Source organism: Pelmatolapia mariae, linkage group LG9 (genome assembly GCF_036321145.2).
Source record: "Pelmatolapia mariae isolate MD_Pm_ZW linkage group LG9, Pm_UMD_F_2, whole genome shotgun sequence".
Lineage (NCBI taxonomy): Eukaryota > Metazoa > Chordata > Actinopteri > Cichliformes > Cichlidae > Pelmatolapia > Pelmatolapia mariae.
The window spans coordinates 19487168-19514842 of NC_086235.1; the positions used below are offsets into that span (position 1 = coordinate 19487168).

The window sequence follows — 27675 nt, forward strand, 5'->3', positions numbered from 1 at the left end:
AATACATTTAGATAACCCCGTTAGTTAAAACTGTATTCATGTGTCTGACCTGAAATGAAACAGACAGTCCATTTCGGACTATACTGTAATCCAATGAAACCAGAAGTCAGAGCGAGATTTCAAATTTAGAAATTCTCTGCTCCAGTCCTCTTTGTCTCTTGCTAGTGCGCAATGCACAATGCTAGTTTTTGATCATTACTAATGTGGCCTTGTTGCTTCGTAGCCGATATCAATCTGGGTCTGGATACGTGCTTCATCAGGAGAACGTCCAGGAAGCCATGGGCAACTTCAACTTCCTGGTCAAAGACAGCAAACCAAATGTGGTCAATGACAGCGTCTTCCACGTCCAGTGGTCCCTCATCAGCTTTGAGCACAAAAGGTCTGCACCATTTCCCAAAAAATATACATGTTTTATAATGATTACCTGTTGCCCATATTAGGAAAGAGACATGTGTTTACCTTCACTGATTATGCAATTGTCTGGCCTCTTTCTGTGTGACAAATGAAGAAATAGGGTCTGCTCCTGAAACTGCAGGTATTTCACAAAATTAGAACAGAACAGGAAAAAAAAATAATCAGCTTCATTTATTTACCCACCTCATATTTAACTGATCAACTTTGCCTTCCATTATCTGCAGTATGTTATTATATGTAAACAAGGAAAGCTTTTCCCTCATGAAGAGGCAGGTTATTAATGGATTACAATGAGAGTACAGGCTGTAGGCACTGATGTTTTGGCTGGTTCATTGTCCCATTAGAAGTACTCAATACTGTCATATTGAGTCTTGGGTGCTGCAGATCAGTCAGCTCGAGCTCTTCTCCATCACATGGGAGTTTTTCATAAACACTGAGGTGGACATATTCTTCATCTCCAACATAGAGCTGCAAGGAAGTACATGGAAAGTTAAAGGAGATCCTTAAAGGAGATCCTTGTGCACATAGAAGTACTGCTGATCATTTTAACACAGCTGTGGTAAGTCACACTAGCCAAATGACATGCTAACATGTGGAAAAGGAGAATCTACGCCTTCATATATAGAGAGTGCCTGATGGCTCACAAAAAGAACATTTGTTGAGCTCTGTTCATGGCTGAAACAGTATGAAGTGCACATGAATTTTCATTTTATTTTGCAGGTTTCTCTCAAATTTTACAGTGATAAGTAACATTTCAGGCTAGAAAGTCAAAAAGTTTTGTATGAGCCTCTGCATAAATATAAAACCACATAAGCGCAGAGTGTAGAAGCAGTAGCTGACAAAAAATCCAGTGATCATCGCTTTAGTTTCCCCTGAGAGATCAGATTATCTACCATCAATACTCTTATTGATGATATGTTTTTATATTGAAGAGCTTTGTAGTGTTGCCATTATGCAACACTCACTGCTTACATTACAAACATTACCTTAATGAAGTAGTTGGTCCCAGCTACGACCAGTGTTTTGTAGCTCTGTGCAATGAAAACCTCGAAGTTTCTCTCGGCTTTCTGCTCTGTGAGAGGCTTCATCTGAATAAAAATGACAATAGCATCAACAAAAAGCACAGGCCCCGTGTGTGCATAAAGTTGTGAGTGTAAAATCTTTCTCTTCTACTCACTGCATCACAGATCTTCTGAACTTCTTCATCAGCCTCCTTTTCCTCGGTCAGCCCTCCGCACATCGGCATTTTGACAAGTTTTTTTGGTGGTGAAAAATGAGCAAATAGTGAATAAACGCACACAGAGCCTGTTTTTATGGGGCTTCAGTGAGTCAGCGAGTCATGGGGTGATTAGAGGGGCAGTTTTTGTAAAAGGTCATGTAAAACACACACACACAGAAAGAGAGAGAGAGGGAGTCTGATTTTGTGTTTATAGGATACATCTCTTAAATGTCTCTTAAATACACAAATTTTTAGGCAATTCCTTTTTTCCTGCATGCTCTCAAGTCTGCCGGGAAGTGAAAATACAGGGTGTGAGCTGTGATTGTAATGTTTGGAGAGGGTCACACATGAATCATGGCCTGAAAAACTGCTTTCAGCTCTTCCTTTCCGGTTATCCTACGTCTGACACCTGAACCTCAGCAAACCACAGTTCCCAAAAGTAAGAGTGGATACTGCTCTCTGTGGTTCAGACATTATTTTATTTCTATTATTTGTTTTTTAAGGCTGTAGAATTAGATTTTACCCAGTTACCTAGGTTTTTTTTTTTTTTGGTTTTCTTTTTAACCAGGGGGTCTCTTTGCCTCACATACGTTCAAGAAAATTTTAGAGGGCCTTCAGCCTAAATAGTACTCTTTTAAAGTTCAGATTTAGAGCTGGAAATGTTAGGTGCAAATGTAACACTTCTGGAGTCGTTACAGTACACTAGGACCAGTTAGGTTCGACTACTAGAGTAGTAATGAGTGTAGCGTGTAATAAAGACCCCAGACCAGAAAATAAGTTTAAATTGCTGGCTTATTATTTTGTAAAAACAGAGAATAGACAGTTGACACACATTACATAAAACATTCCACACCACATTTAAGGAAAACAAGATATGTCCTTTCCCTTTTTAGTTCAGTAATTTCTGTTAATTTATCCTATTTATCTCAAAACATTTTATTTGGCTTTAAAAGGATGTTATTTTCAACCTAGGTTATTGTTTTATTTAATTCAAGTTCTAAGTTCGAGTTTATCCTTTAATCTATTTGAATTAACACTGTGTTATTTTAAATCAAGTTTAGTTCTTTAGGCCCAAGATTTAATTTAATCTTGGTCTAGTTCACCCTTAGATTTCAACCATTTCTTATGTTGTTTTAACCCAACAAAATTATTTACATTTCCGTTAACACCATTACAGCGTTAAAATGTAAGGTTGACCAAAGATAAATTACAAAAAACAAAAAAATGTAAAAAACTGAAAACAATTCAGCAAAAGGCTGAATAAACCCTTAAACAAACAAACAAACAAACAAACAAAAAGAAAAGTTGTCTCTGTGTCCTTTAACTATTAATCCCGGAATCACTCTGAATGGTTATCCGGTGCTTTGAGAGTCCACTGTTCTTTTGCAGAGGTGTATGGATTATGGATTGTGTTGTAATTGCACATGATCTATGTTGTGTCCACTTGCTTGTGTTCCAACCAGCTAGGTCAGGTGTTGGGTTCATTATTGAACAGGTACCACAACGGTTCTGGTGCGTACAGGAATCAGGGCAACTCTAACATTAAACCCCTTCTGCTGTTACGTTAATGTTAAATCTCTGAGCTCTCGTGCTTTTATCACTCAAGAAATATTTCCAAGTCACACTTTAGTGTGTCATGCTCAGAATTACTGTTATTCATGCCTTTATTTCATCATGTCTAAATTATTGTAATTCATTGTTCACTTGTCTTTAAAAAAACCAAAAACCTTGGGATGTCTGCAGGCTTCTGACTAAGTCTTCTAAGTGCTCACATCACCCTGTTGCAAATTCAGTTGCTAATTCAACTGATTCAACTGAAAGTACAGTACTGTGCAAAAGTCTCAGACTATCCTCATTTCTTTATATTTTGCTTCCAAGGAGCCAGACCTACTACTAGGACTTCCTTCTTTTAAAAATTTTCTTTGAACTCTGGCTGTTTTTCCACGGATTTTCAGACCAGTCCTTGTGCCTGAGCAGTTTCAGAGGAATAGTTTTGTTTGTTAGGGCAATTAACGCTGACATATTAATCATTCGAGCATTAAAAACAAAACTCAAGAGAGGAACCAGTTAACTTATCTTTAAGCACTTTGCTACTTGCAGCTTGTTCCAGAAATAAATAATTTGTTCCCATTTCTTTTGTTAAATCTATGACAAATGACAAAAAAGCACCGTTTGACATACATAAATCAGTATTTTTGCACCAGAAGGTGATTTCCAATGCGCTGTTAGCCAAAAAGGTGGTATAACTTAGTATGATCCACAGTTCTTAAAAAAAATGAAGAAACTGAACAATAAGTGAGTGGTAGACCTAAAGAAAAAACAACAACAACAAAACAAAAAACAACCTACAACAGATTAACTGTATCTGAAAGCATTGCCCTTCAGAAATGAGAAAAAATATCCAGAAAAAACCCTGACACAGTCGGTCCATCTACCATTTACCATTTTTAAGGAAAGATGAGATATGTAAAGTTACACAAGAACTGCACTGAATATCAGTGGCCACAGGTCTTATGGAGAGATGAATCCAAATTTGAAGTTTTTGGTTAAAATAATTCTCTCAACTTATTACTGAACAATATTATAGTTATATTATGGGCACAATGTGTAGACTCTCATCTTTCATTTGAGGGTATCCACATTCAAATTGGATGAAGGGTTTAGGGGTTTCAGCAACTTAACATATGCCACCCTCTTTTTAAAGGAACTAAAAGTAATTGGACAATTGACTCAAACGCTATGTGCTATGCAGATGTGGGCAATTCCTTCATTATGTCATTATCAACCAAGCAGATAAATGGCCTGGAGCTGATTTGAGACGTGGTGCTTGCATTTGGAATATTTTGCTGTGAACAGTAGTGTTGTGCGGATCAATATTGAAATATCGATTCCTCCAATAACAGTTATTAATGTTCTAGAATCGATTCTCATATTAAAATATCGATTTTTTTAGTAATTTGGGGTAAATTTGTAGTTTATCACTAACAGGAACACGGTGGAAAGAAACTGTATCATTCGGATCATCTAACTTGGAAGGAACTACTTCCTCTTCCGCCTTTCATTGTCATATGCAAAATACGGCTGTATAAATGTGTCGCAGCCCTTTGGCATGCACACTCAACAATGGTCGAGCGCAAACGGAGTCATGTGTGGACGTATTTTACCTCCACAAACAGCCAACACGCGGTTTGCGATACATGTGGCAAGACAGTGAGGTGTTGTGGCAACACCACTAACCTCGTCAAACACCTCAGAGTAAATCATATCACAGAATATGACGAGCTTATGTTGAGGGGAACTGAAGATGAGGAGAGGACAGGGAAGGTGCAGCTAGGGTGAGGCAGACATCTTGTAAGAGTCCTTCAGTGCTGCAGGCAGGCAAGTGTTCAAATAGCACACAACTTCAGGGTTGTTGTTTTTTTTTATTTCTATATGATAATTCTGCATTATTAAGCAATAAGAACAAGTAGTGTGATGTCCTGTAATCATTATGAAGCTATAATTTGAAATAAAATAAAACATTAAATTTTTTTGACAAAGTATCGGTATCGGATCAGTATTGTCGATACCACCCTGAATTTTACTTAGTACTAGTGGTATCGCACATCACTAGTGAACAGACAACATGCAGTCAAAGCAGCTCTCCATGTAGGTTGAACAAGCCATCCTCAAGCTGTGAAAATGGGAAAATCCCATCCGAGAAATTGCTACAATATTAGGAGTGGCAAAATTTACAGTTTGGTACATCCTGAGAAAGAAACAAAGCACTGGTGAACTCAGCAATGCAAAAAAAGACCTGGATGTCAAAGAAAGACAACCGTGGTGGATGATCGCAGAATCATTTCCATGGTCATGAGAAAACCCCTTTACAACAACCAGATGGCTTCGTTTTTCAGTGAGACGATGATCCCAAACACACTGCCAGAGCGATGTCTCAATACTGCTGGGTTACAGCAGACTATAGATGTCTCACTATTTTACAGCTCTTTTTAAAGCATAATGTTTATTTCAAACGTATTATCTGTTTCACTATGGACAAAAGTAGCTGTTTTACATGTTTCTTTGAAACTGAGCTGGTTATCCTTGCTATTCTGATGGCATCTCTCAAGTGAGTCACATATGTGGTGAATTATGAGTCAGTTCAATTCCCCAACCGATCACATACTTAAAAATAGCCCCTATGACCACAGGATGTATCTTACAATTACACACACACACAAAAAAAAAAACTGCTTTATTTATTTACCCACCTCGTATTTAACTGATCTATTTTGTTTGACTTCCATTATCTGCAGAATGTTATTATATGTAAACAAGGAAAGCTTTCCCCTCATGAAGAGGCAGGTTATTAATGAATTACAATGAGAGTACAGGCTGTAGGCACTGATGCCTTGGCTGGTTCGTTCTCCCATTAGAAGTACGCAATAATGTCATTCTGACTCTTGGGGTGCTGCAGATCGGTCAGCTCAAGCGTTCCTCCATAAGCGGGGAGTTTCTTGTAAACGCGGAGGTGAACATATTCGTCTCCTCCCACATGGACCTGCAAGGAAGTACAAGGAAAGTTAAAGGAGATCCTTAATGTGCACTTAGAGGCACTCCTGATCATTTTAACACAGCTGTGATAATGTAAGCCACACTAGCCAAACGACACGCTAACGCCGAGAACACATTTTGTCCATATTTGAAGCTTGCTATTCTTAGGCCATGTCCACATTAATACGTTTTTGTTTGAAAACGCATCGTAATCTCTCCGTTTTGGCCTTCTGTCTACACTGAGACGGCGTTTTCGTTCAAGGAAAACGCATCCTTTTAAAAAAGCTCTCGAAAGCGGATACATTTGAAAAAGCCGTTTTCGCGTCGCATGGTGGACAGCGAACCCGGAGCGTTTTCGAAAAAAAAGACACATTTTAGTCATGTGATGCAGCCATGTGACCAATTAAACTAAGATAGCGAAGAGCATTATACAGCACAATTTTGACAGCCCTATTAAAGAATAATATCAGTTTGTACATGCTCCAGATAGCTTTTCTTCAAATTCTTTAATTGTCACTCGCTTTTGCAACTTTGTACTTTTGTGTTACTTGCAGCAACAACGCCACCCCATTGTTAGTCCATTTAAAAAACTCTGTGCTTTTCCTCAACATTTTGCCGCGACGTTTCAACGAGCCGGAAAGTAAATAAACGGCAGACAGGAATGAGGCAGGTCGAATCTTCTTGCGTTTCACGCATGCGCAGTACTGGAACGTGTTTTTGGCCCTTTCAATGTGGACGCACAACTCTGTGAAAACGAGCGAAAACGCTAGTGTGGACGCAGAGCGTTTTCAGACGAAAACACCGTTTTCAAATTTATCCGGGCTAGAGTGGACGTAACCTTAGTTAACATTCTTGTTTTGATTTAGCCATACCTTATTTTTATTCTGTAGTGGGCAAACATTTACTATCCCGGGTTCGTTCATGTCTTGCACTTTTACAGATTATGTAATTAACATCTTAGTTTATATCAACTCTGACGAGTTTGTTAAGTTAACATATTATTGGTTTCAAATGTTAGTTGTCTAGTTTGTTGACAACAAACTTTGTTGTACTTATGTTCCAGGAGCAAAAGGAGGAAGTGCTGCTTCACTTCCTGTATTTATAGCTTCCTGTTTAGTCTGAGGTCACAGGAAGGGACCAGGTGAAGAAGGGGTAATTTATTGGTAATTTAATTGGTGTAATTTAATAAAGTCAAGTTTAGCATTGTTTGTTGAGAAATGGATGTACCGTTGTAATATATATTGACTACACCGTAGAGTTTTTATTGTTAGGAAAGAGGAGAATCATAAGTTTATCTTACCTACTGAATGGAATAGTCCAGATGAGAAATTGTTTGGATAGCTGAGTACTTAAGCAGAAGAACTCAGGTGTTTAAGGGGGGAAGGACCAGGTCGGTGTAGCTGAGTGCACCTGACCTTAATTTTTGTTGATTTAAATTCAGTTATGTTTATTTGCACCGAGTTAACTTGGAGTTGAGTTTTGATTTTTGTAATATTTTTGTCACAAAGATGTAAATAAAACACTTGCTACCAGTGATGGGAATAACGGCGTTACAAGTAACGGCGTTACTTTTTTCAGTAACGAGTAATCTAACTAATTACTATTCCTATCGTTACAACGCCGTTACAGTTACTAACAAGGAAACGCGGTCCGTTACTATTTTTCAACAAACAGACGGTTGAAGCTGTGTTCAGTTTACCGCATCTTATGTCAGCTGCAGGAAGTAGCTGTAAGTAATCTGGATGCTACAGCTTTAAGCAGCTGCGCGCTCCCGCGGACAGCAATCACAATCACTGTCTAGCACAACACCTGGAGCTAAGGGGGCAAAACAATCACAGGAGTGCTGCTGTTTGACTGAGGAAGAATAAAGTAGTCGTGGTAAGTCAATCACATGACCACTTAAAGACAAAGCAACAAGGTGATATATACCAGTTTATAAATTGTGTTGATAGGCCACGTAAAACCAGAGTCGTGATAAACAATATATACGCGGCGTTTTTTCCTCAATAGTTTTGCCACGTTAGCGCTAGCAAGCACTCTCTGCTTATGAGCAAAAAAATCCCCAACAAACAGGGGAAGTTTTAGGAGTGACGGCGAGAGAGAGAGAGAGAGAGAGAGAGCAGGAAAAGAGAGAGAGCGAGTTTTGAGATGTGAGAGATTTGTGACGTTTAGCGTGTTTGGAGTGTGTAGTTAATGTGTTGTCTTGTGTAGTTAGTGTGTAGTGTTGTGGATAGTTTTGTGTTGTGTGTCAGAACAATGAGCCGACTGCTGTCTCCAGGTAGAAACAGGAGTGATACACCTGCTGCTGTCAGACCTGCAGGTATCAGGCTGTGATGTTCTCCTTTATAGTGGACAGACATTATGTTTTTGGAGTGGCACAAATAATTTATGGCATCTTATTGAAGAACAGCTGATTGTTCTGAAAATTTTTTAAATGGTTATTTAAAAAATCAAGGTAAATTGATGCAAATAAATTTGTTGTTTGCAAAACTTGTGCATAGGATTTTAAAATTGACAATTAATATTTGCATTTGAAGTTATGAAATATCATTCATTAAACATGTTTATGGTTGTTACAGTAAAAATATAACTTTTTCTACTCTGATTTTATGGTTTTTGTCTGATTTTAGATCAATTGTTATACAGTTTGTCAAAATGAAAACATCACTGTAAATTCAGACACGTGAGGTTGTGCTGAAAAGAATGATACCAAACAAGGCAAAGTAAATAGTTTTTAAAGGTAAAATGTGGAGGGAAAATCAAGAGTAGTAAAAAAATGGCCAATTATACCCTGGACCCCAGAGGGTTAAACGTTCTTTGTTGTTGTTTTTTTAAGTAACGCAATAGTTACTTTTCCAAGTAATTAATTACTTTTAGAATATTGTAACTCAGTTACTAACTCAGTTACTTTTTTGAAGAAGTAACTAGTAACTATAATTGAATTACTTTTTCAAAGTAACTTGCCCAACACTGCTTGCTCCACTGGACAGCATCTGTCTCCTGCCCTTCTTCAGCCACTTTGGCCAAGCTATCTTACAATGTGGAAAAAGGGGCATCCACTTCTTTGGCTACATAGTGCATGATGGCTCTAGTGTTCACAAACAGAACATTTTTTGAGCTCTGTTCATGACTGTGACAATTTATCAAGTAAATACCTGCTTATGCTTCTTTATTTATGCCCTAGGGCGTGTTGGGTGTTACAAGTTATCATTCACAAGAGCTGGAAAAACTGGAATTTCTTGTTTTGTTTGTCAACACCAGGAAGCGCACATGCATTTTAATTTTCTTTGGGTGGAAACCATAACAGTTTAAGTTTTGCATGAACCTCCATATAAATTGCCACATAAACGCTTGCATTACAAACATTACCTTAATGAAGTAGTTGGTCCCAGCTACCAGCTGCGTTTTGTAGCTCTTTGCAGTGAAAACCTCGAAGTTTCTCCCGGTTTTCTGCTCTGCGAGAGGCTTCATCTGAATAACAATGACAGCAACATAAACATGAAGCACAGGACCCGTGAGTGTGAGTGTAAAATCTCTCTTTTCTACTCACTGCATCACAGATCTTCTGAACTGCTTCATCAGCCTGCTTCTCCTCGGTCAGCCCTCCGACCATTTCCACTTCGACAACATTTTGTTGGTAAAAAACGACCAAAAAGGTTATAAACGTACGCCAATTCACAAGACTCCGCATTTTGGACCAACGCACGGAAAGAGATGCGTTTGTTTGTAGGCTAAAAAAAAAAACCACATAAACACAGCGAGTCATATGACGCCACATTTTGGACCGTACCATCAGCTTAGGGAGAAGGGGGTTGTGGGCGGGGCGGTATTTGCCAACGTCATGAAAAAAAAAAAGAGAAGCACACTTACATACGGAAATAATGACTTTTGTCCATTTTTTACTGCATGTGTGGGTTAGTCTGAGCTGACGCAGTCTGCCGGTGTTGTGCCAAAAAATGATTGTCTGCCAAAAACTGATTTCCGGTATTTGCTAGAAACTGATTACTGTACCGCTATAAATAACTTGTTGCTCTATGCAAAACATATGTCAAATGTATCCCTCACGCATCGGCGTAACTTTGTGCTGAACTAACTGAAATGGGTAAAGAAAATCAACAGCCTATTTATGCAAGATAATTCATCATTTTATTGGTGGAGTTATATAGGGCTCTGGAGTTGACGTCACGCTGCAGTGCATTGTGGGATCGCGGCGCCATGTCAGAAGGCCACAAATCAAAACAAACACACTAGCTGTGTCCCAAAACGTCGGCTGCATCCTTTGGAGGACCTGGGCTTCGCGGTATACGTGAGCCGGGTCCTCCACAGACCAAGAAGGCCGGAAGAGCGAGGTTGTGAAATGGGACGGTCTAGCCTTCAGATTTGCGTCACCGCTGTGGTGGAGTTTAATAAACTCGGCCGTCTGCTCCTTGCTATCTAAAATATAACAGGCATAAATTCTCAACCGGCTCACACTTCTGTTTAATCAGTTTTCTGTTTAACGTTTATTCAGCTGTGTGAAAATCCCGGAGGAACCCACCCGATGGATTAATAAAGTTTTATTTAATCTAATAATCTAATAACTTTGATCTCAGCCAAACCGATTTACTCCGGAACAAATAAAACACCGAAAAAGGCAAACAATTACATTTTTATGTTATCCGATTGACTTATATATCATGTTTAACCTGAGTAGCGAAAGAGCGAGGGTCTGAAAACGATGAAGCCGGGAGTCCGCTGCTCGCGCCGGCTGGAGTGACCATTGAACCCCCCGGCTTGCTATCGAGCGGGTGGGTAACAGACGTCTCCGAAAACGTCGGCACAGTTTTGCAAATATACGATGTCTTGATAAACCAAGCAGATATTTGTAATTTACACAGCAACTTTCTCGCCTGAAAATATGTTAAAAGTTTATTTTGCGACCCAGAAAGATTAATAAGACTAATTTTAAAACTTAGTAGCGGCCGCCATTGTTGGCAGCTGAAATTTGGCTGGGCCGCGCTATGAATTCTGGGATATGGTGGGCCGCCAAGGACACACTGGACCCATCCTTCAAATTCGGGTAAATGAAGGACGCATTTGTTGGCCGCATTTGAAGGAGTCGACGAATTGGGACAGCCTTCGTCGCCTGGCTGTGACGTAATCGGCCTTCAAATGCAGCCGACGTTTTGGGACACAGCTACTGTGTTGATAGCAGGACTGCCAGAACCATGCTTAAAATCAGCGCAAAAGACAAAGGGCTGTATCGCGAACGATTGCGTCCAGACGCCAAGAGACGGTACATGGAAAAAATAGCGTGCATCGGTAATGTGGACCCGTATGAAAAAAGGCAGTGGAGCGGAAACCCAGACAGCCTGCCGCCGTTGTCCTATCCCGATATCGTCGCGTACCTTGTCTGTGGAGTCAGCGCATACACAGCGAATCATTTTCGGAATTATAAATTCCTGGAGGCGCACATCTAATTCACAAACGGTTGGGTACAAGATTTGACCGTTTTTAAGCCTCCAATTTGTGAGTACGTTGACCATATGTCCAAGATACAGCCAGAGGTTGCCAGCTGTGCGTTGCCATGTAAATAGTTTGCATTTCATGTCTATGTACTTGCTTAGTACATGTGAACAGATCTTGAATAAAAAAAATAAACATACTTTTCTTTTCTGTTTCATATTTCATATGCTGGTTTGCCTGCAATAATGCCAAATAATACGCTACTCCGTCAACATGATGTGGTTCTGCAGCATCACACATTAGGATGTTTATCTAATTATCTATGACCTCAGCGCATTCAAAATAACACTAAAAGCCTATTAAGAGAGATATGAATTTATTTAGAACTCACCGGAAAGAAAATGCCGCGAGCAAACCAACAAAAAATTGGGGATGGCAGAGAACTCGATATCCGCTCGTCTGACCGCTGCAATCCAAGCCTGACGTCTTCGTTTAGTAATACCGGATACATGAGATCCCTCCCGTTGCCTCCAGGAGGGGAAACGATGAAAAGAGAGCCCATTTTCCAGCTTCTTGCCTTCCTTATCGTGTGCTCTAACGTTGCAACACAGCACGTACGAACCATAGCTGACGCTTCTGTGTGCTTTCTTTGGCCTACTGTCATGGCGGGAGGGGGCGTGGCACCGCTCCCGTGACATCACGCTCCAAAGCCCTATTGGTTGGATCTGATTATTGGGGGGGTCATAACCCCCCTAACCCCCCTGGAAATTATGCCCCTGCCCTCACGAATGATATCAAGTCAACTTGAGCCACAAACAACATTTCTGTAACAAGGTAGAAGCCGCAATCAGTTTTTGGCACTGACTTTTATATATCCTTTATTTATCCAGTTAAAAATAATCTCGCGTTGACATTAAAAGTTTCTTTTTTAAGAGTAATCTGGCCAAGAGGACAACAGAAATTGCAACAAATATAACAATAGTTCTGTAAACATAATTTAAGTGGACAAAACGGACCGGATTGGTTATAATGTAAGTACAATAACACAGAGTTATATAGATACCTGAAAAACAGGTCATTTTTACATTTTATATATAACCACTATGTAAACCCTGTTCACCAAAGTGTATTTACAAACATACGTAAAGATATTACACATTCAAAAAAAAAACACGGAAACACTGGAAATCAGTTTTTGGCACAACAGGTAGTAAGTGAAAGTACAGGGTGTGAGGTGTGATTGTATAATTTGGAGAGGATCAAACATGAATCATGGCCTAAAAAAACTGCTTTCAGCTCTTCCTTTCAGGTTATCCTACTTCTGACACCTGAATCTCAGCATTTCCAAAAACTTTATCTGATGCAATTCAGTTATACCTACTGAACTTAAGGGGATAGTAAAAAAAAAGTATTGATCCAACGTGCTAGTATCGATCCAATACAGATACCAGAGCTGGTATGGCAGGGCCAACCAGAGAGACACACACATGCCCACATTCACATTTATAGCCGACAAAAAAACACTGATAGCCTAACATACAGGTCTTTGGGTCGTTGCACCACTGTGCCACACAAGTATAATTTATACCTACAAATGTATAGTTTTCATACTAAACTGTTGATTGGTGTGTTTATTATGGAGACTTGACTTATTTTAAACATATTTTCAGTTTGCTGGTAAAAGCCTGAGTTCATAACTGGCAAGAAATCAACAACACAATTTATTTTGTTGTTACAGAATTCAACTTTTAATGCTTCAAACATCTCAAGCTGCAGTCCAGTCAGTGCTATATGTCTAGATATATTATAATTAAAATGATTGATTTCCTAAAATTGTTACTTTTGAAGGAGCGTGTGAAGTTGGACCCTTTACACACGTACAAGACGCGGACGTGGTGACATGACTTCTTTAATTTGACTTTCGGTTTACTGTGGTTTTACAATGGGACACGTCCGCTCTTCTTCCCCTCCGACTGTCACTGTGAACATATAAAGAGTCACAATCACATTCACATCCCAGCACACCTGTTCACCCCGCCCCTGCGCCGCCCCGGGAGCTTGCTGCGTCACCCCTCCTCTGCAGCCAGCCAGAGACCACACCCAAGCCACAGAGTGTTACTGCATTTTTTCTTTTAGAGTAACAAAACAGCACATGTCATGAGGCAGCAGCTTGGAGGCAGAGAGCAGCAAAAATATGAAGTGTGATCTCATTGAAAAGGTTGGATGGGATCTTTGTCATGATGGTCTTCCACACCAGTAACTATAGCTTCCCCTCCATAACACGGAAGCTTCTTCCAGACCCGCAGATCAAGGTAGCTGGATCCTCCCACATGAACCTGCAGTCAAACCAGAGGAAACTTGTACTTGCTGAACACTGAAGATCTTCAGTAAGATGTTCATCCGTTCAAAGGGTCATCTGGAGCTCGCAAGTAACTCAGTCCATAAATACTTTATTTTCTTTCATTAGTAATTCCTAACATGCATAATATCACAGTGTTAATTACCTTGATGACATAGTTGACTCCTTGCACCACTTGACTCTTGTACTGAACAGCTTTAAAAACTGCATACGCTTCATTTCTTTTTTCCTCTACTTGACACTTAACCTTTGTATGGACAAAATAAAAGTAAAACATAACGAGTCTGAATGTTACTCACATAACACTCAGCTCACCTCATCACAGATTTTCTGAATTTCCTCATCAGCATCCCTCGTCTCCATGAATCCTCCGCATACCATTTCAGCCATTCTGAAAGTCAGCTGAAATAAATAGAGGTGTCAGTTTTCTGGTTTTGTGTGCCTCAAACATACTGGTACCTGTCCGAGTACATATACTGGGTAAGTGACCTGGAAACTTACTGGAAGGTGGCTCTAACACATGATAGGTGGAGCAACATGTGTAACCACAGGCCTCACAGCCCCTAAATGTTTGCCTACACTGTCTTCTCCAAATATCTACTTGTGTAATAGTGTCTTAAATTTTAAATGTCTTTAAAAGAGATAAAACCTATGCTTTTATATGAACTTTTCTTTAGATGACTAACAAGGACGATAACTAAGAGGTGTTTCTTGCAGTCCTGTCAATCTGTAGTCTGATATAAATGTCTTACAAAACTCCATTATGTGGCACAGCTGTGTCTGTCAAAAAGTATCTTAAATAAACAAAATGAACTTTGCAAATTCTTCTTTAAGCTGACTGTCTCAGAGATAAGCTATCAGACTTGACTCAGATCAATATGCCAGGTCTGCAGGTTTTTTTTAACTGTAGGGGGGGGAGTGTGATTGCAGAGACTTGCAGTTTTGCAAAGAACTCCAAAAACAAGTAACGAGATTGATAAAAAGAATACTGACAACTTGTCAAATCCTGTCTGCCACCAAAAAACGGCTTCTTCTTCTTCTTCTTCCTTCATTTTTAACGGCAGCTTGCATCCAAAGATGTTGCACTACTGCCATCTCCTGGGTTTTACTGTTACATCACTTCCAAAACCTTAGATCCTCTTGATGAGTCCAGTATTTCTCAAAAAACGAAAAACCACTCCTTTTCCTTCATCATGACTTAACCACTCAACAACCTTTTAAAACTTGAGTTCTGTAGTACCACCCATTTCTACCCTCAACACTCTCCTTTGACTGACATACTTCCTGCAACTAATAAGTACATGTTCAACCGTTTCCATAGCATTACACCAGTTAGACAAACCAGTCGAATGTTTCCCCATCCTAAAAAGAGTGCCATTCAGAAACCAATGACCTGTTCGAATTCTTCTTATTAATATCTCCTCCTGCCTATTTGTTCCTCTACTTCCTCTTAACTTCTATTGTGTGTTGTACTCTATATAAATGTCTCCCTTTTACTTCACTATGACCACGTCATTTTCCATAAATTCTTACTTTCTTTCCAAACTATACTTTTGATATCTGCACATCAACATCTTCTTTTTTAACAGCTTCTTTAGCCAACCTATCTGCTCTTTCATTACCCACAATACCTATATGTTTACCTATACCTATAGTTTTATTTATACAGCGCCAAATCACAACAACAGTCGCCTCAAGGCACTTTATATTGTAAGGTAGACCCTACAATAATACATTCAGACAAAAACAAACAAACAGTCATTCCACCTATTCTAAAGCCAACAGTATGGCATATAACCCTACTGCATATATACTCAGAAGATTTGATGGTCTTTTTGCAATCTTGATGCAGCGTAGGTCTGCTCCAAGCATACTACATTTAACTGATGTGGATAGGGCCTGTGCCACAGGGCAACTTCAAACTGGTGTTCCACAAAACCAATATGTAAAATTATTCTGAGTGAGCCTTAATACCATCTCCAGACTGAAGAGCGAGTTCTATGTCAGAGACAAGCAGAGAAGTTGGTGTCCTAAGAAGATGGCACCACAAGAAGACCGTTACCGTACCCTGTCAGCACTTAGAAACCGTAAGCAGTCTGCTACAGATTTGCAAAGTTTTGGTTGATGCCACTCTACGCAGACAATCTGCAATGATGTTAGTAACACATGCTGAGAGATGTTATGTTTCGCAGTGAATCCAGGTTCTGCCTATGTCAGCTGGGTCGTGGGGTTAAAGAGCAACAGTTTCTACTTGTCACATTTCAACTCTGAGTAATGTAACTTCTGGTTGTGAAACAGAGACTCAACAGCGGTGCTCACATGTTTCAAAGAATATTTTGGACATTTCTCAAAGAACATTAAGCCCAGAAGACGTTTTTTCTCTTTTTTAGAATGTTTGGAATCTGAGGACAGAGACGGACCCGGTCTCAGGATCAGGATCAGTGGAGGCTCTCTTTGCACTTTGCTGTTTCTTTGTCTCTTTAACTTGTGTATTATGTATTATTTTGTGTAGCTTTTACCTAGCATTTGGGGGAACATCCATTTGCTGTGATACGTGTCTTCACTGTAGTTTTTTCAGACACCTTGACTCTTTGCAAATAGTTCACAACAAAAATATATGTTGTTATGAACAAGAGAACTGAATTAACTTTATTCTTGAAATCACAATGAGTCTGTTTTCAATAAATACACAATAAAAAATACACTCTGATATGTACAACTTTTCAGTGAGATCCAGTACTGTGACATGCTGCTGTGATTATTTTATTGCAGTGCCGCTTCTTTTGTCATATTTCTGCTTCTTTTAATAAGAAATCTTGCTGACTGTTCATGACTTAATGTAAATGTATAAAGCGTGAATAATCAGTGATTTTTAATGTAAAATCCATCTGCACCTAGAGCTTTGTAATTAAACACCCGCTACACTTTTTTGCCAACAGCCCTCTGATTTCTTGCAAGAAATCCAACCAATTTGGCAAACAGTGCCACAAAGCATGTGCAAACCTTCTTTTGTATTTTCTAGTAGAGGAACGGTGTGATTTTAATGTTTTCCACAAGAAAATCAATCTAAAGCCTGTCATTTAAATCTGATGCATATTTACAATATGTTTATAGACACAGACTGCATAGACTATGGTGAAATATCTGCAACTTGAGTCATCAATGGGATCACATTGCATGTGATTAACAAAGAGGAATGTCAGTCACAAGATAAAAACAATCATAGGCTGACTAATCCCAAAGTCTGCCAACAAAATACTGCTGACAACCCACTGACCACCCTTTTTTTTTCCAAGTCAGAGTTGGGAAGTGTGGTTTGTGGTTTGCCCGACAGTCTCGACATGTTTAAATACAGCATGTGACTTATATTATTTGGACTATTTCACATGATTCTAAAGATTGCTTAAATCATATTTTCCCTGTATACTGTTGTGTGTTATGTACAGTTCATTTGTGAACTTTGGACCACTGAAAACTTGAATAACTGGAAATCTTAAAGCGAAAGTCTTTCTTTACCTATGTCATGGCAGCATGGGTCGTCTTACATTTCAAATGTACGATGTTGGCTACCACACGTTGCCAGCACAGTTTCTCTTCACCTTGATCATGAATCCTCAAACCTACAGAGCTCCATTGGAGGTTGAAACACCAGTCTTAGAAGATAATTTCTCATAATTTGGGGTTTTAACAAGGTTTTTGGAAAGCACTGTCAAGATCCACTTAATGTATAACAAATGACTGACAGTATTTATGAACTTAAACCATTCAGTGACCCTTGAGCCTTCTAGATGTTTAGACTATTGCACAGGAATCACTCCCATCAGGACAGACATGTTTCAGCGCTGGAGAAAATTGAGCAACTTTCTATTGATTTGTTTAAAAGAACAAAAGTAGAAAAAGTTGATTTAAATCAATAAGAGACCCCTGCCTCATATCAGATTGAACTGTGTATTATGTCTCTTTCAAGTAAGCATTCAAAAAGGAGGGCAAGCTAGATGAAAGATAACTCTCCAAAAGATGTCATTTAAAAAAAATAAATAAATTGTGTTCAGAGTTCAGTCTGACATGATTATTGCTACAAAAATGTCAAAAATGTTTTTGCGGGTCTGAACACAAACATTGTGTGCTAAAATCCATCAATCACTTTGGAGCCTGAAGACATGTCTACAGCTTCCACATTTACTAAAGATACTGCAATTGTGTCTTATGTTAGGAAAGAGAAATGAGTTTGCTTTCAGATAATACAGTCCACTCCTGGGGCTGCAGGCATTTCACAAATCAGACACCACAATAGAAGAAAAATCTGCTTCATTTATTTATGCAACTTGTATAAAACTGTTCCACTTTGTCTTACATCTACCATCTACAGTATATTGTTACATATAAGCAAAGGAAACTGCACATGTTTGTCAAGAGGCAGGTTATTAATAGATTACTAGAAGACTACAGCCTGAAGGCACTGATGCTTTGGCTGGTTCGTTCTCCCATTAGAAGTACTCAATACTGTCATCGTGACTCTTGGGGTGCTGCACACTGGACAGCTCGAGCTCTCCTCCATTACACGGGAGTTTCTTGTAAACACGGAGGTGAACGCATTCGTCTCCGCCCACATGGACCTGCAAGGAAGTACAAGGAAAGTTAGAAGAGGTACTTAATGTGCACAAAGAAGTACTCGTGATAATATAAGCCACACTGACCACACAACATGCTAACATGAGGAAAAGGAGGCATTCATGTCTTCATAACAGAGTGGATTATGGCTCAAGTGATCAAAAACACGGATGAGTCATTTTAGACTAAGAAAATAAAGTAAATCTCTGCTTGTGAGACTTTACTGAAGCCCTGGGGGAGTGTTGTGCAAATGTTTTCCAAGCCATCATACACAAGTACTGGAAGCACTGCAATGGCTTGTTTTGCCCATTAACACCGGGAGTGTGAAGCACACATGTACTTTCATCTTCCTTTGCATATTTTTCTCAAAATTTAAATACATTTAACCAAAACTTGGCTGGAAACTTAGATTAAAAGCATCAGCCGTGATGAATGACACTTAAGACTAGAAAATCAACAGTTTAAGGTTTGCATGAACATCTATATATATATGACCACATAACTACATAAGCCTAGAGATGGTAAAGAAAGAAAGAAAATCACTGATAATCGCATTAGTTTTCACTTGATGGATCAGATTATCTACAGTTAATACTCTTATTGATGATATTTTATTATATGCAAGACCTCGGAGCTTTGCAGTGTTTCCACTGAGCTCACTGCTTGCATTACAAACATTACCTTAATGAAGTAGTTGGTCCCAGCTACCAGCTGCGTTTTGTAGTTCTTTGCAGTGAAAACCTCGAAGTTTCTCCCGGTTTTCTGCTCTGCGTGAGGCTTCATCTGAATAACAATGACAGCATCATCAACATGAAGCACAGGCCCCGTGTGCACAAAGTTTTAAGTGTAAAATCTCTCTTTTCTACTCACTGCATCACAGATCTTCTGAACTTCTTCATCAGCCTGCTTCACATCGGTCAGCCCTCCGCACATCGGCATCTTGACAAGTTTTTGGTAGTGAAAAACGACCAAATAGTGAATAAACGCACGTAGAGCCTGTTTTATAGGTCGTTCGGTGAGTCAGCGAGTCATATGACGCCGCATTTTGGACCGTACCATCGGCATAGGGGGAGAAGGGGGTGGTATTTGCAAACGCTCGTGTAAAAAAACAAAGAAAAAAAGCTCACATAAACAGACATGCTAAGACAAGAAAATAATGAGTAGCTTTTCACAATTTTATGCATTGATCTTGTGTTTATAGGATAAATCTTCTAAATGTTTGTACACGTATTTTTAGTCCGTCCGCCTTTTACTGCATGTGTTGGTTAGTGCGAGCGTATGACAGCTGACTGTCGAGTCTGCCGGGAAGTGAAAATACAGGGTGTGATCTGTGATGTTTGGAGAGGATCACACATGAATCACGGCCTAAAAACTGCTTTCAGCTCTTCCTTTCCGGTTATCCTACGTCTGACACCTGAACCTCAGCAAACCACAGTTCCCAAAAGTACTGAGTGGGTACTGCTCTCTGTGGTGCAGAAATTATTTTGTTGCTATTATTTGTTGTTTAAGGCTGAATTAGAATTAGATTTTACCCAGCTCATTGGTTTCTTAACCAGGGGAAATCTTCTTCTACCTAATTATTATTTGTTTAAAGTTAATATTTAAACCTGGAAATGTTAGATGCAAAAATAAAAACCAAAAAGGAGACTTGAATGACTGCAAACGGCAGCAAAAAAAGTAAAACACAGAGATGAAAAACCAGCCACAAAGTGACACAAGCTAAAGGAAAAAAAAAACACTGACAGACAGCTGAAAATGACTTGGAAGGCTGCAATAAGGGCACTACATAGACAGACATAATCAAGGAGCGACAAATAACACAGAAAAACCAAACTAGTGCACACATAGACCAAACAACCTCACAGATACATATGACATGTCTGGGTTTTTAGTAGTTATGTGTCTCTTGTAGTTTGGGTGTCTTGTATGTAGAAAAGACAGGAAGAGCCTGAAAGAACAGGATTATTCGGAAAGCTAATAGCTGTGGTGCTAACAATCCACGCCTCTGCATGTGATGTGGTTACCATGGCCAGCAAGTCAGACAGCATTGCCAGCACTAACATCAGGAAGTAGTCAGGACTCTTCAGAAACATGTCTGCTGGAGAAGCTTTGCCTGGTATTTGAACTGAAGCAGTCCAAGGAGTAAAAGGTGCAGCAGTGGATTTCTGGACAGGGTGCAACTCAACTCTAGGTCAGGTGACTGTGCAAGCCAGGCCATCTGGCCCAGCACCTCATCACTCTCCTTCTTGGTCAAATAGCCCCTACACATCCTGGAGGTGTTTTGGGGGTCATTGTCCTGCTGAAAAATAAATGATGGCCCAACTAAACACAAACTGGATGGGATGGCATGTTGCTGCAGGATGCTGTAGTAGCCATGCAAAGCACAGATTTCCACTGGTCTAATTTCCTTGTGTTTCTTGGCCCAATCAAATCTCTTCTGCTTATTGTTTTTCCTTAGTAGTGGTCTCCCAGCAGCTATCAGACCATAAAGGCCTGATTCGTGCCGTCTTCTCTGAACAGTTGATGTCAAGATGTGTCTGCTACAGGAACTTTGTGTGGCATTTATCTGAGCTCTGATCTGAGGTGTTGTTAACTTGGGATTTCTGAGGCTGGTGACTCAGATGAATTTATCTTCATTATTTATCTAGCATTTTTTCAGAATTTGTCTTCAGCAGCAGAGGTGGGGCTGTCCTCATGTCAGCCAGTTTTGTTGTAGAGCTTGATGGTTTTTGCGACTGCACTTGGCGACACATGCAAGTTTTTTTAAGTTTTCCAGACCGGCTGAGCTGTAGTTCTCAAAATAATAATGGACTGTGGTTTCTCTTTCCTTAGCTGATTAGGTCCTGCCATAATATGAATTCTGACAGCTGTCAGCTGTGTACCAACCTGACTTCTGCACAACACAACTGATGGTCTCAACCCCATTTAGAAGGCAAGAAATTCCACAAATGAACCCTGACAAGGCACACCTGTGAAATGAAAACCATTTCAGGTGACTAAATCATGAAGCTCATTGAGAGAAGGGCAAGGGTTTGCAGCGCTGTCAACAAAGCAAAGGGCGGCTACTTTGAGGAAGACATCCTGTTGCCTACATCAGCCGTAAGCTGCTACCAAGGGAGAGCCACTACGCAACGGTGAAGAAGGAAGCCTTGGCTATGAAATGGGCACTTGACTCATTCAAATATTATTTGCAGGGAAGAGAATTCAACCTTCAAACTGACCAGAAAACCCTGACCCAAAACCCTGCAGTGGCTACAGAGAATGAAGGACAGTGGTGAGAGAATCATCAGATAGTATCTTGCTTTGCAGCCATACCAGTTTAAGGTTCATTACATCCCTGGTAGAGACAACGCCCCTGCTGATAACCTCTATTGCTGCCTGAGGAAAGACCAAGAAGTGGGGGAGTGTGTGATTACATCATAAACGTCATTGAGAGAAGGTCAAGGGTTTGCAGTGCAGCAAACAGAGAGTATGCATGTCAGTATGTATCTACAATGTAGAAAGTATTTTAAAAAAAACATTGTATGAGAAGGTTTGTCAAACTTTTGACTGATAGTGTATGTGTGGACTTTTAATGAGGTAACATTTTTTTTACTGGTTTGTGGGCTGGTTGTTGAGCAACATGAAAGACATATGCATATTTTTGAACCTACATTAACAGCCCATTACAAACTTTCACCAATGTCTGTAGTAAGTGGTGGTGCAATTACACAAGCTAATGTAACATGGGGATAAAACTGGCTTGTTGAAACATGTCTGCTGCCACGACATAAGGGAAACTTTTGGATGTTTACTTCTCTGTGGATTTTGTTTTTATTTTTCTTCTTCTATAAATTATTTTTTTATTACCATTAGTGTGGCTGCTCTGTTGGAAGTATATGTTTCCTCTGGAAGCTGTGTCAGCATTAACATTACCAGCATGTAACCTCAGATAATACAAAGAATAGAATTGTGGACAAGATGATGTAGTTTCTGCATTCAGTCTACACAGACCCAAGCTATTGTGTAACAGTTATCCCAATGTTGTTTATCCTGTTTGTTTATATTAAATCAAATAAAAAAAGTTAATGCTTTGAGCTTCCAGCTAATCTAGGATAGTAATGACCTGACCATCCTTTCATTTTGTGAGACAAACTGCATGCAAAGCTTCAGTTTATGGATACGCATTTTGGAAACTACTGAACTTCTCTTCGGTAGATGGAGTCCTGCGGGTGTGTCACTCCTACAATACTGACTTCCCTAGACTCTGAGACATGCAGCTCATCCAGCTAAAGGACCTTTTGGCCCAGATTCTTACATGTTCCTCATCTTTGTGTTAAAGCAGAGCAGAAACTTGTGCAGCAGGTTTCAGTGGACTCATCTCACATCTGAGGATCCACTGAAAAGACCACAGTGAGATTGTTGAACACTCCAAACACAGATGCCCATGACAGTTATACAGTGCCAGTGGTTGACCAGTAATAATGTTTCAACTAGGGCTGTTAACGTTAACGTGGATAAATCTGTCATCACGATTATTGTGATTAACATTTTTAACGCAATTAACCCATCTGGAATGCAGAATGACTCAAAATCCCTGAAATGTCTCAACGCAGTTTGTCCAAAGTTTGTTTATTCTGTGCTCCAGATGGGTTAAATGCGTTAAAAATGTTAATAGCGTTAATCGTGATGACAGATTAATCCGCGTTAATGTGGACAGCCCTAGTTTCAACACAAAAATGAGTTGATGACCATAAAAGTCCTGCTAGTGACAGCTTAGAGTCAGTTTTATATTTGTGTATTTGGTTTGACTTGGTTTTTCTAATGTTTCTAATGCAAAGAAAATTTCATTTTGTTGCTATATAGATATTGTAGTTGGTCCTAACATGAGAAGTTCTGAGTGGGTTTTACTCTGATTTAGGTGCTGTATTGTGAGTATTAATTATGTATTTCATTGACACTGACAGTTAAAGAAAATTTTAAGAAAAATCTTTAATTATAAATAATGCCATAAGGACAGATACATAATTAACATCTTGCAATGATATGTATGTCTGTGGATGTTTCTCAAAGCTTTTGAAGACTGGTTTGCTTTGACTGATCTACAAAGGATTTCAGTATTTGGTGAGTTTAATTCAAAATACTTCATTTTCATTGAACTCCCTTTCATTTATTTGTTGACATTTTGATGAGCTGCCTTGAATATTACTGGTATGTCATATGAAGTTTTACTAATTAAAGAAAATATATTTTTAAATATATATTTGCCCGTAATTTCTGTGTCTAAAGTGACATGTATATTAGTTGTGTAACACAAACATGTATAGAATCACTTTATTTCTTTCATGCTTCATCATTAGATTGGATGTCTGTTTATATTCAGAGATCAGAAAGAAATGTGCTGACTGTTTTCCCTCTCTTGAGTGAAAATGAAATGGCTTTAAGACTAATGCATAATTTTGATATTTTACAGATCTAATATTTCCCCGGTGAAAAGCAATTATTGGTCTTCATTTCACTCTGAGTGTCACTGTAAAGTCTCTGTAGTAATTACGAGTATCCAAACTGCATTTACTGTAGATGTCACATTATCTGTGTGACTGGCAGAGATGGACCCAAACGGATGATTTTAAAAGCACCAAATAAAATTCAAAACGTCTTTATTGAAAGCTCTAACTAAAACACAAAGATAAGCAGGTCCAGAAGAGAGAAGCAAATGTTGGGATTTATTTTTATCTATAAGGCTAATGTATTATAATTAGCATAACATATTTGTGTGTTATAATTTATTGCTCACCCTTCTCTATGGAATTTGAGGGGAAGGGTCTGTCTCACTGGTGAAGGCATCACTAGTCGTAAATTTCTGGGGTTTGGGGAGCTCTGTTTCTGCCTATCTCTTTATGCAGGTCTGGTGATGGATGAAGTGGAGTCTCTAAATAAGGAGATGCCCAGAAAGTTGCAGAAGAAGACACGTGAGCTGACATCAGACCTAAAACCACTCTAAACTGTTTTGACCAATCGCCTTGGTTTCCAGTTTATCACACATATTAAAAAGTGTTTACTGCCTGGGCGCAGTAGCCTTTTGCCTCTGAGCCAGAGAGAGGAAGCCCATGGCGCCACGGAAAACAAATTTGAAATTCTAACCGTTTTGATAATCAATTGTGAAAACTTATAATTGGAGCACATTTGTTTTCTCGCTCATAAAAAAAACCCTACACAAACTAAAAAAAAAACACATGAAACGAGGTACGAGGGCCAGCGGGTGTTTCACTCCTACCATACTGCCCTAGACTCTGAGACATGCAGCTCATCCAGCCAAAGGACCTTTTGGTCCAGATTCTTACATGTTCCTCAGCTTTGCTTTAATGCAGAGTAGAAATGTGTGAAGCAGTCACTTTTCGATGAGACATTTTAGTAATTTTAATATCATAAATTCACTGTTGCACCTTATCTTGCTTGAGTTCGAGCAATGTGTTTTCCTGTGCTGTTATGCTATAGTTCAAACACATGTGTTACATGCTTACTGTGTTAAATTTTGTAACTGTGCAATCCTGAGAAAATGCAGATATTGGTCAAAGAAGTATCTTTTTGTTTATTGCCTTAATGTTTTTAAAGTGTTTAGAAGAAAAAAGGATAAGTTTTTTATATATATTTTTTTAGTTAAATGATAAGAATGTAGAAAATCAATGTATCATTGGCAGATGTCACCCTGTAAACCAACAAAAAATTCTAAGGGTAATTTGAGATTACCAAGACACATACATATCTTACAAACATGTTAAAAAGCAGTTTAACAGACTCTTCCCAGGTTTATCTTGTCTACAGTAGACTACAATCACATTGGACTCAGTGGTGTGTCCATAGGGGGTATGGGGTGCCCCCGCGCCCAATACACACACACACAATCAGTAGTTTTAGATGATCGCATGAATAGGACCAGGAGTGTAACTTGATACACTCTTACTTTAACGTACATACTTTAACGTACATGTACATAATATAAATATTTGTATGCTTTGAGACTTTCTGCTTCTATACTGCTATATTTTTGAATGCAAATATCATATTTTTTACTCCATAATATTGATTTTACAGAATGATTATTTTGTACATAAATTGCGTTATTATAGATCATGCAACCGATCAGTATAAAAATAATTAAAATCAGCAGCAGCTGCAATGAAAACATGAATACGTTTTATATTATTTTGAAAAGGTCAGCTCTATATAGATGCTTTGAATATACTTGTGCATCATTAAGCTACATTGGAATACAATTTGTGCTTGACTAAAAAGTTTTGTTTTTTTAAAAAATATATATGTTTTCCACTTTGCAAAATAGTTGTTTCATGTTTAAAGGCTTGTGCACTCCCACCTTTTGTGTAATAAATCTGTAAAACACAGGGCAGAAGATGAGCAGATTTTCTGTGGGCCCTCTTGGCTTGTTCTTGTCTTCCTGTCCTACCCTCTTTAAAAAACTTGGAAACCCTCCTTCTCAGACTATCTCACATGCAGCAGCAAGAAAATCTTTTCCTGGTGTGGCAATAAACACAAACTTTCAGCAGTTACAGATTGTTTAAAAGTAATTACACTAACAGTATTTAAGTTGTTGGAACTAAACATGATCTCTAGGTGAGGGCTTTGTAGGTGTCTGCTGGAGTAATTGGAGGATGGAGATGTTGAGAGAAAGTGATACTGTGACGAGCAGTGAGGAAGACAGATAAACAAACCCTGTCATATTAATTTTCCTAGTCACAGGAATTGTGTAATACTATAACATTCCGCCACCTGGGGGCGCTGTGTAATCATTTGAAAAACTCAGCCTACATTTAGTGTATTATTCACACCATTCTGAATATCATCTGAACAGTTGAGTGGGCTATTGTGTTATGTATTCTGTAGCAAAGTATCCGTATTTGTCACATATTGTGACAATTTTAAAAAAGTAATGTTGCCACTTGTCTCCACTTCATCTTTGGGATGCATTTTTCAATTCTCCTGACTATTTGTGATGACTTAGACCCACTGAAGTACTAGCATGAAGTATGAAAACTACATCTTTGTACAGGAAGTCATTACTTTGTTACACAGCTGTTGCTTGCTTTTTGTTTAAAAAAAAAAAAAGTATGTCCTGATGTAGAGGCAATAGGTTTATTTTCCAGCATAGATCAATAAAGTCAACAATGTTTAACAAAATATAAAAATTTTGCCAGGCGCAGTGAAGCATAAAGTTTTTAAAAAGTCCAAATTTATGTGAGCATAGGACTTACAGAAATAAAGAATAAACCATACACTGCAAGAATATTCTTTTGAGTTATTGTTTATTTATTGAACAGGATAAAATTATTAAGTTAAAAACTAATAAAAGATCAATTCAGTTCAACTAAAGAAAATCCATAAAATTCAATTCAATATAAATAGCCCTAATTGATAAAAACAGCTGTCTTATGTTGTCAGGTAAAGACCAAAGACCGTACAATATAAGAGAGAAACCCCCAACAATCAACTGATCCCCTTTGAGCAAGGGCAACAATGGGAAGGAAAAAGTCCCTTTTAACAAGAAGAAGCCTCCGGCAGACACAGGGTGATTGGTTGGGGGTGAAGGGAAAGAAAAAATAAGGAAAAAGAATCAGAGCGCAAAAAGACAGGAAGACAAAGGTTAATGGCACAGTAATGGTACATAATCACATTGGGAATTACACCAATGACAAGCCAATACAAGGGAAATATGATCGCTGTTAGTGCTCCACATACTCTTGCACAAACTTGTAAATACCAACTTGTCTTAAATGTAAATACCAACTAAATTCTCTAATATTTAATACTTTTTTCCTCTCCTTTTTATTGTTGTTATTAATATTATTATTACTTTATTACTACCACTGCTATTTTCTGTTATTTTCGTCTCAATATAACTGCACAGTCTCTATATGCTCATGTAAAGCTGAGGAGCACAAGCCAAAGAATTTCATTATGGATAAATGTGGCTACACTGTTTATCTGCACATGACAATAAAACTTGAAACTTGAAACTTGCTGTCCCTGTGACATTTTAAAACACTGGGATGCTTTTCAAGAAGCTTTTTTAAAACAGCTTTAGTGACATTACTCTGAC

The 27675-nt window shown here is 38.8% G+C and overlaps 2 protein-coding genes and 1 pseudogene across 2 annotated transcripts; all 3 read right to left on the minus strand.

Moving 5' to 3' along the window:
• Window positions 1-754: 754 nt before the first annotated feature.
• LOC134634690 (cystatin-B-like) lies at window positions 755-1669 on the minus strand (annotated as a pseudogene).
• A 3366-nt stretch (window positions 1670-5035) lies between these two features.
• Window positions 5036-9949, minus strand: LOC134634853 (cystatin-B-like). Its single transcript, XM_063484268.1, has 3 exons — window positions 9717-9949; window positions 9536-9637; window positions 5036-6173 (listed from the first exon to the last, which is right to left on the minus strand). Exons 1-3 carry the CDS (start codon window positions 9942-9944, stop codon window positions 6045-6047), a joined length of 459 nt encoding a protein of 152 aa, XP_063340338.1. The 5' UTR covers window positions 9945-9949; the 3' UTR covers window positions 5036-6044.
• An 8312-nt stretch (window positions 9950-18261) lies between these two features.
• LOC134634474 (cystatin-B-like) lies at window positions 18262-19611 on the minus strand. The gene is made up of 3 exons (XM_063483698.1): window positions 19452-19611; window positions 19263-19364; window positions 18262-18586 (listed from the first exon to the last, which is right to left on the minus strand). The coding sequence occupies exons 1-3, from the start codon at window positions 19518-19520 to the stop codon at window positions 18458-18460; spliced, it is 300 nt and encodes a 99-aa protein (XP_063339768.1). The 5' UTR covers window positions 19521-19611; the 3' UTR covers window positions 18262-18457.
• Window positions 19612-27675: the final 8064 nt, after the last annotated feature.

Bases quoted from the DNA above. Each gene is read 5' to 3' on its own strand.
- LOC134634853 (XM_063484268.1), bottom strand. From the start codon at position 9,944: ATGTGGCGTCATATGACTCGCTGTGTTTATGTGGTTTTTTTTTTTAGC. The intron at 9,638-9,716 runs GTGAGTAGAAAA...ATTGTTATTCAG, and splicing joins TTCAGAAGATCTGTGATGCA to ATGAAGCCTCTCGCAGAGCA. The intron at 6,174-9,535 runs GTAATGTTTGTA...ACTTCCTTGCAG, and splicing joins GGACCAACTACTTCATTAAG to GTCCATGTGGGAGGAGACGA.
- LOC134634474 (XM_063483698.1), bottom strand. From the start codon at position 19,520: ATGCCGATGTGCGGAGGGCTGACCGATGTGAAGCAGGCTGATGAAGAA. The intron at 19,365-19,451 runs GTGAGTAGAAAA...ATTGTTATTCAG, and splicing joins TTCAGAAGATCTGTGATGCA to ATGAAGCCTCACGCAGAGCA. The intron at 18,587-19,262 runs GTAATGTTTGTA...ACTTCCTTGCAG, and splicing joins GGACCAACTACTTCATTAAG to GTCCATGTGGGCGGAGACGA.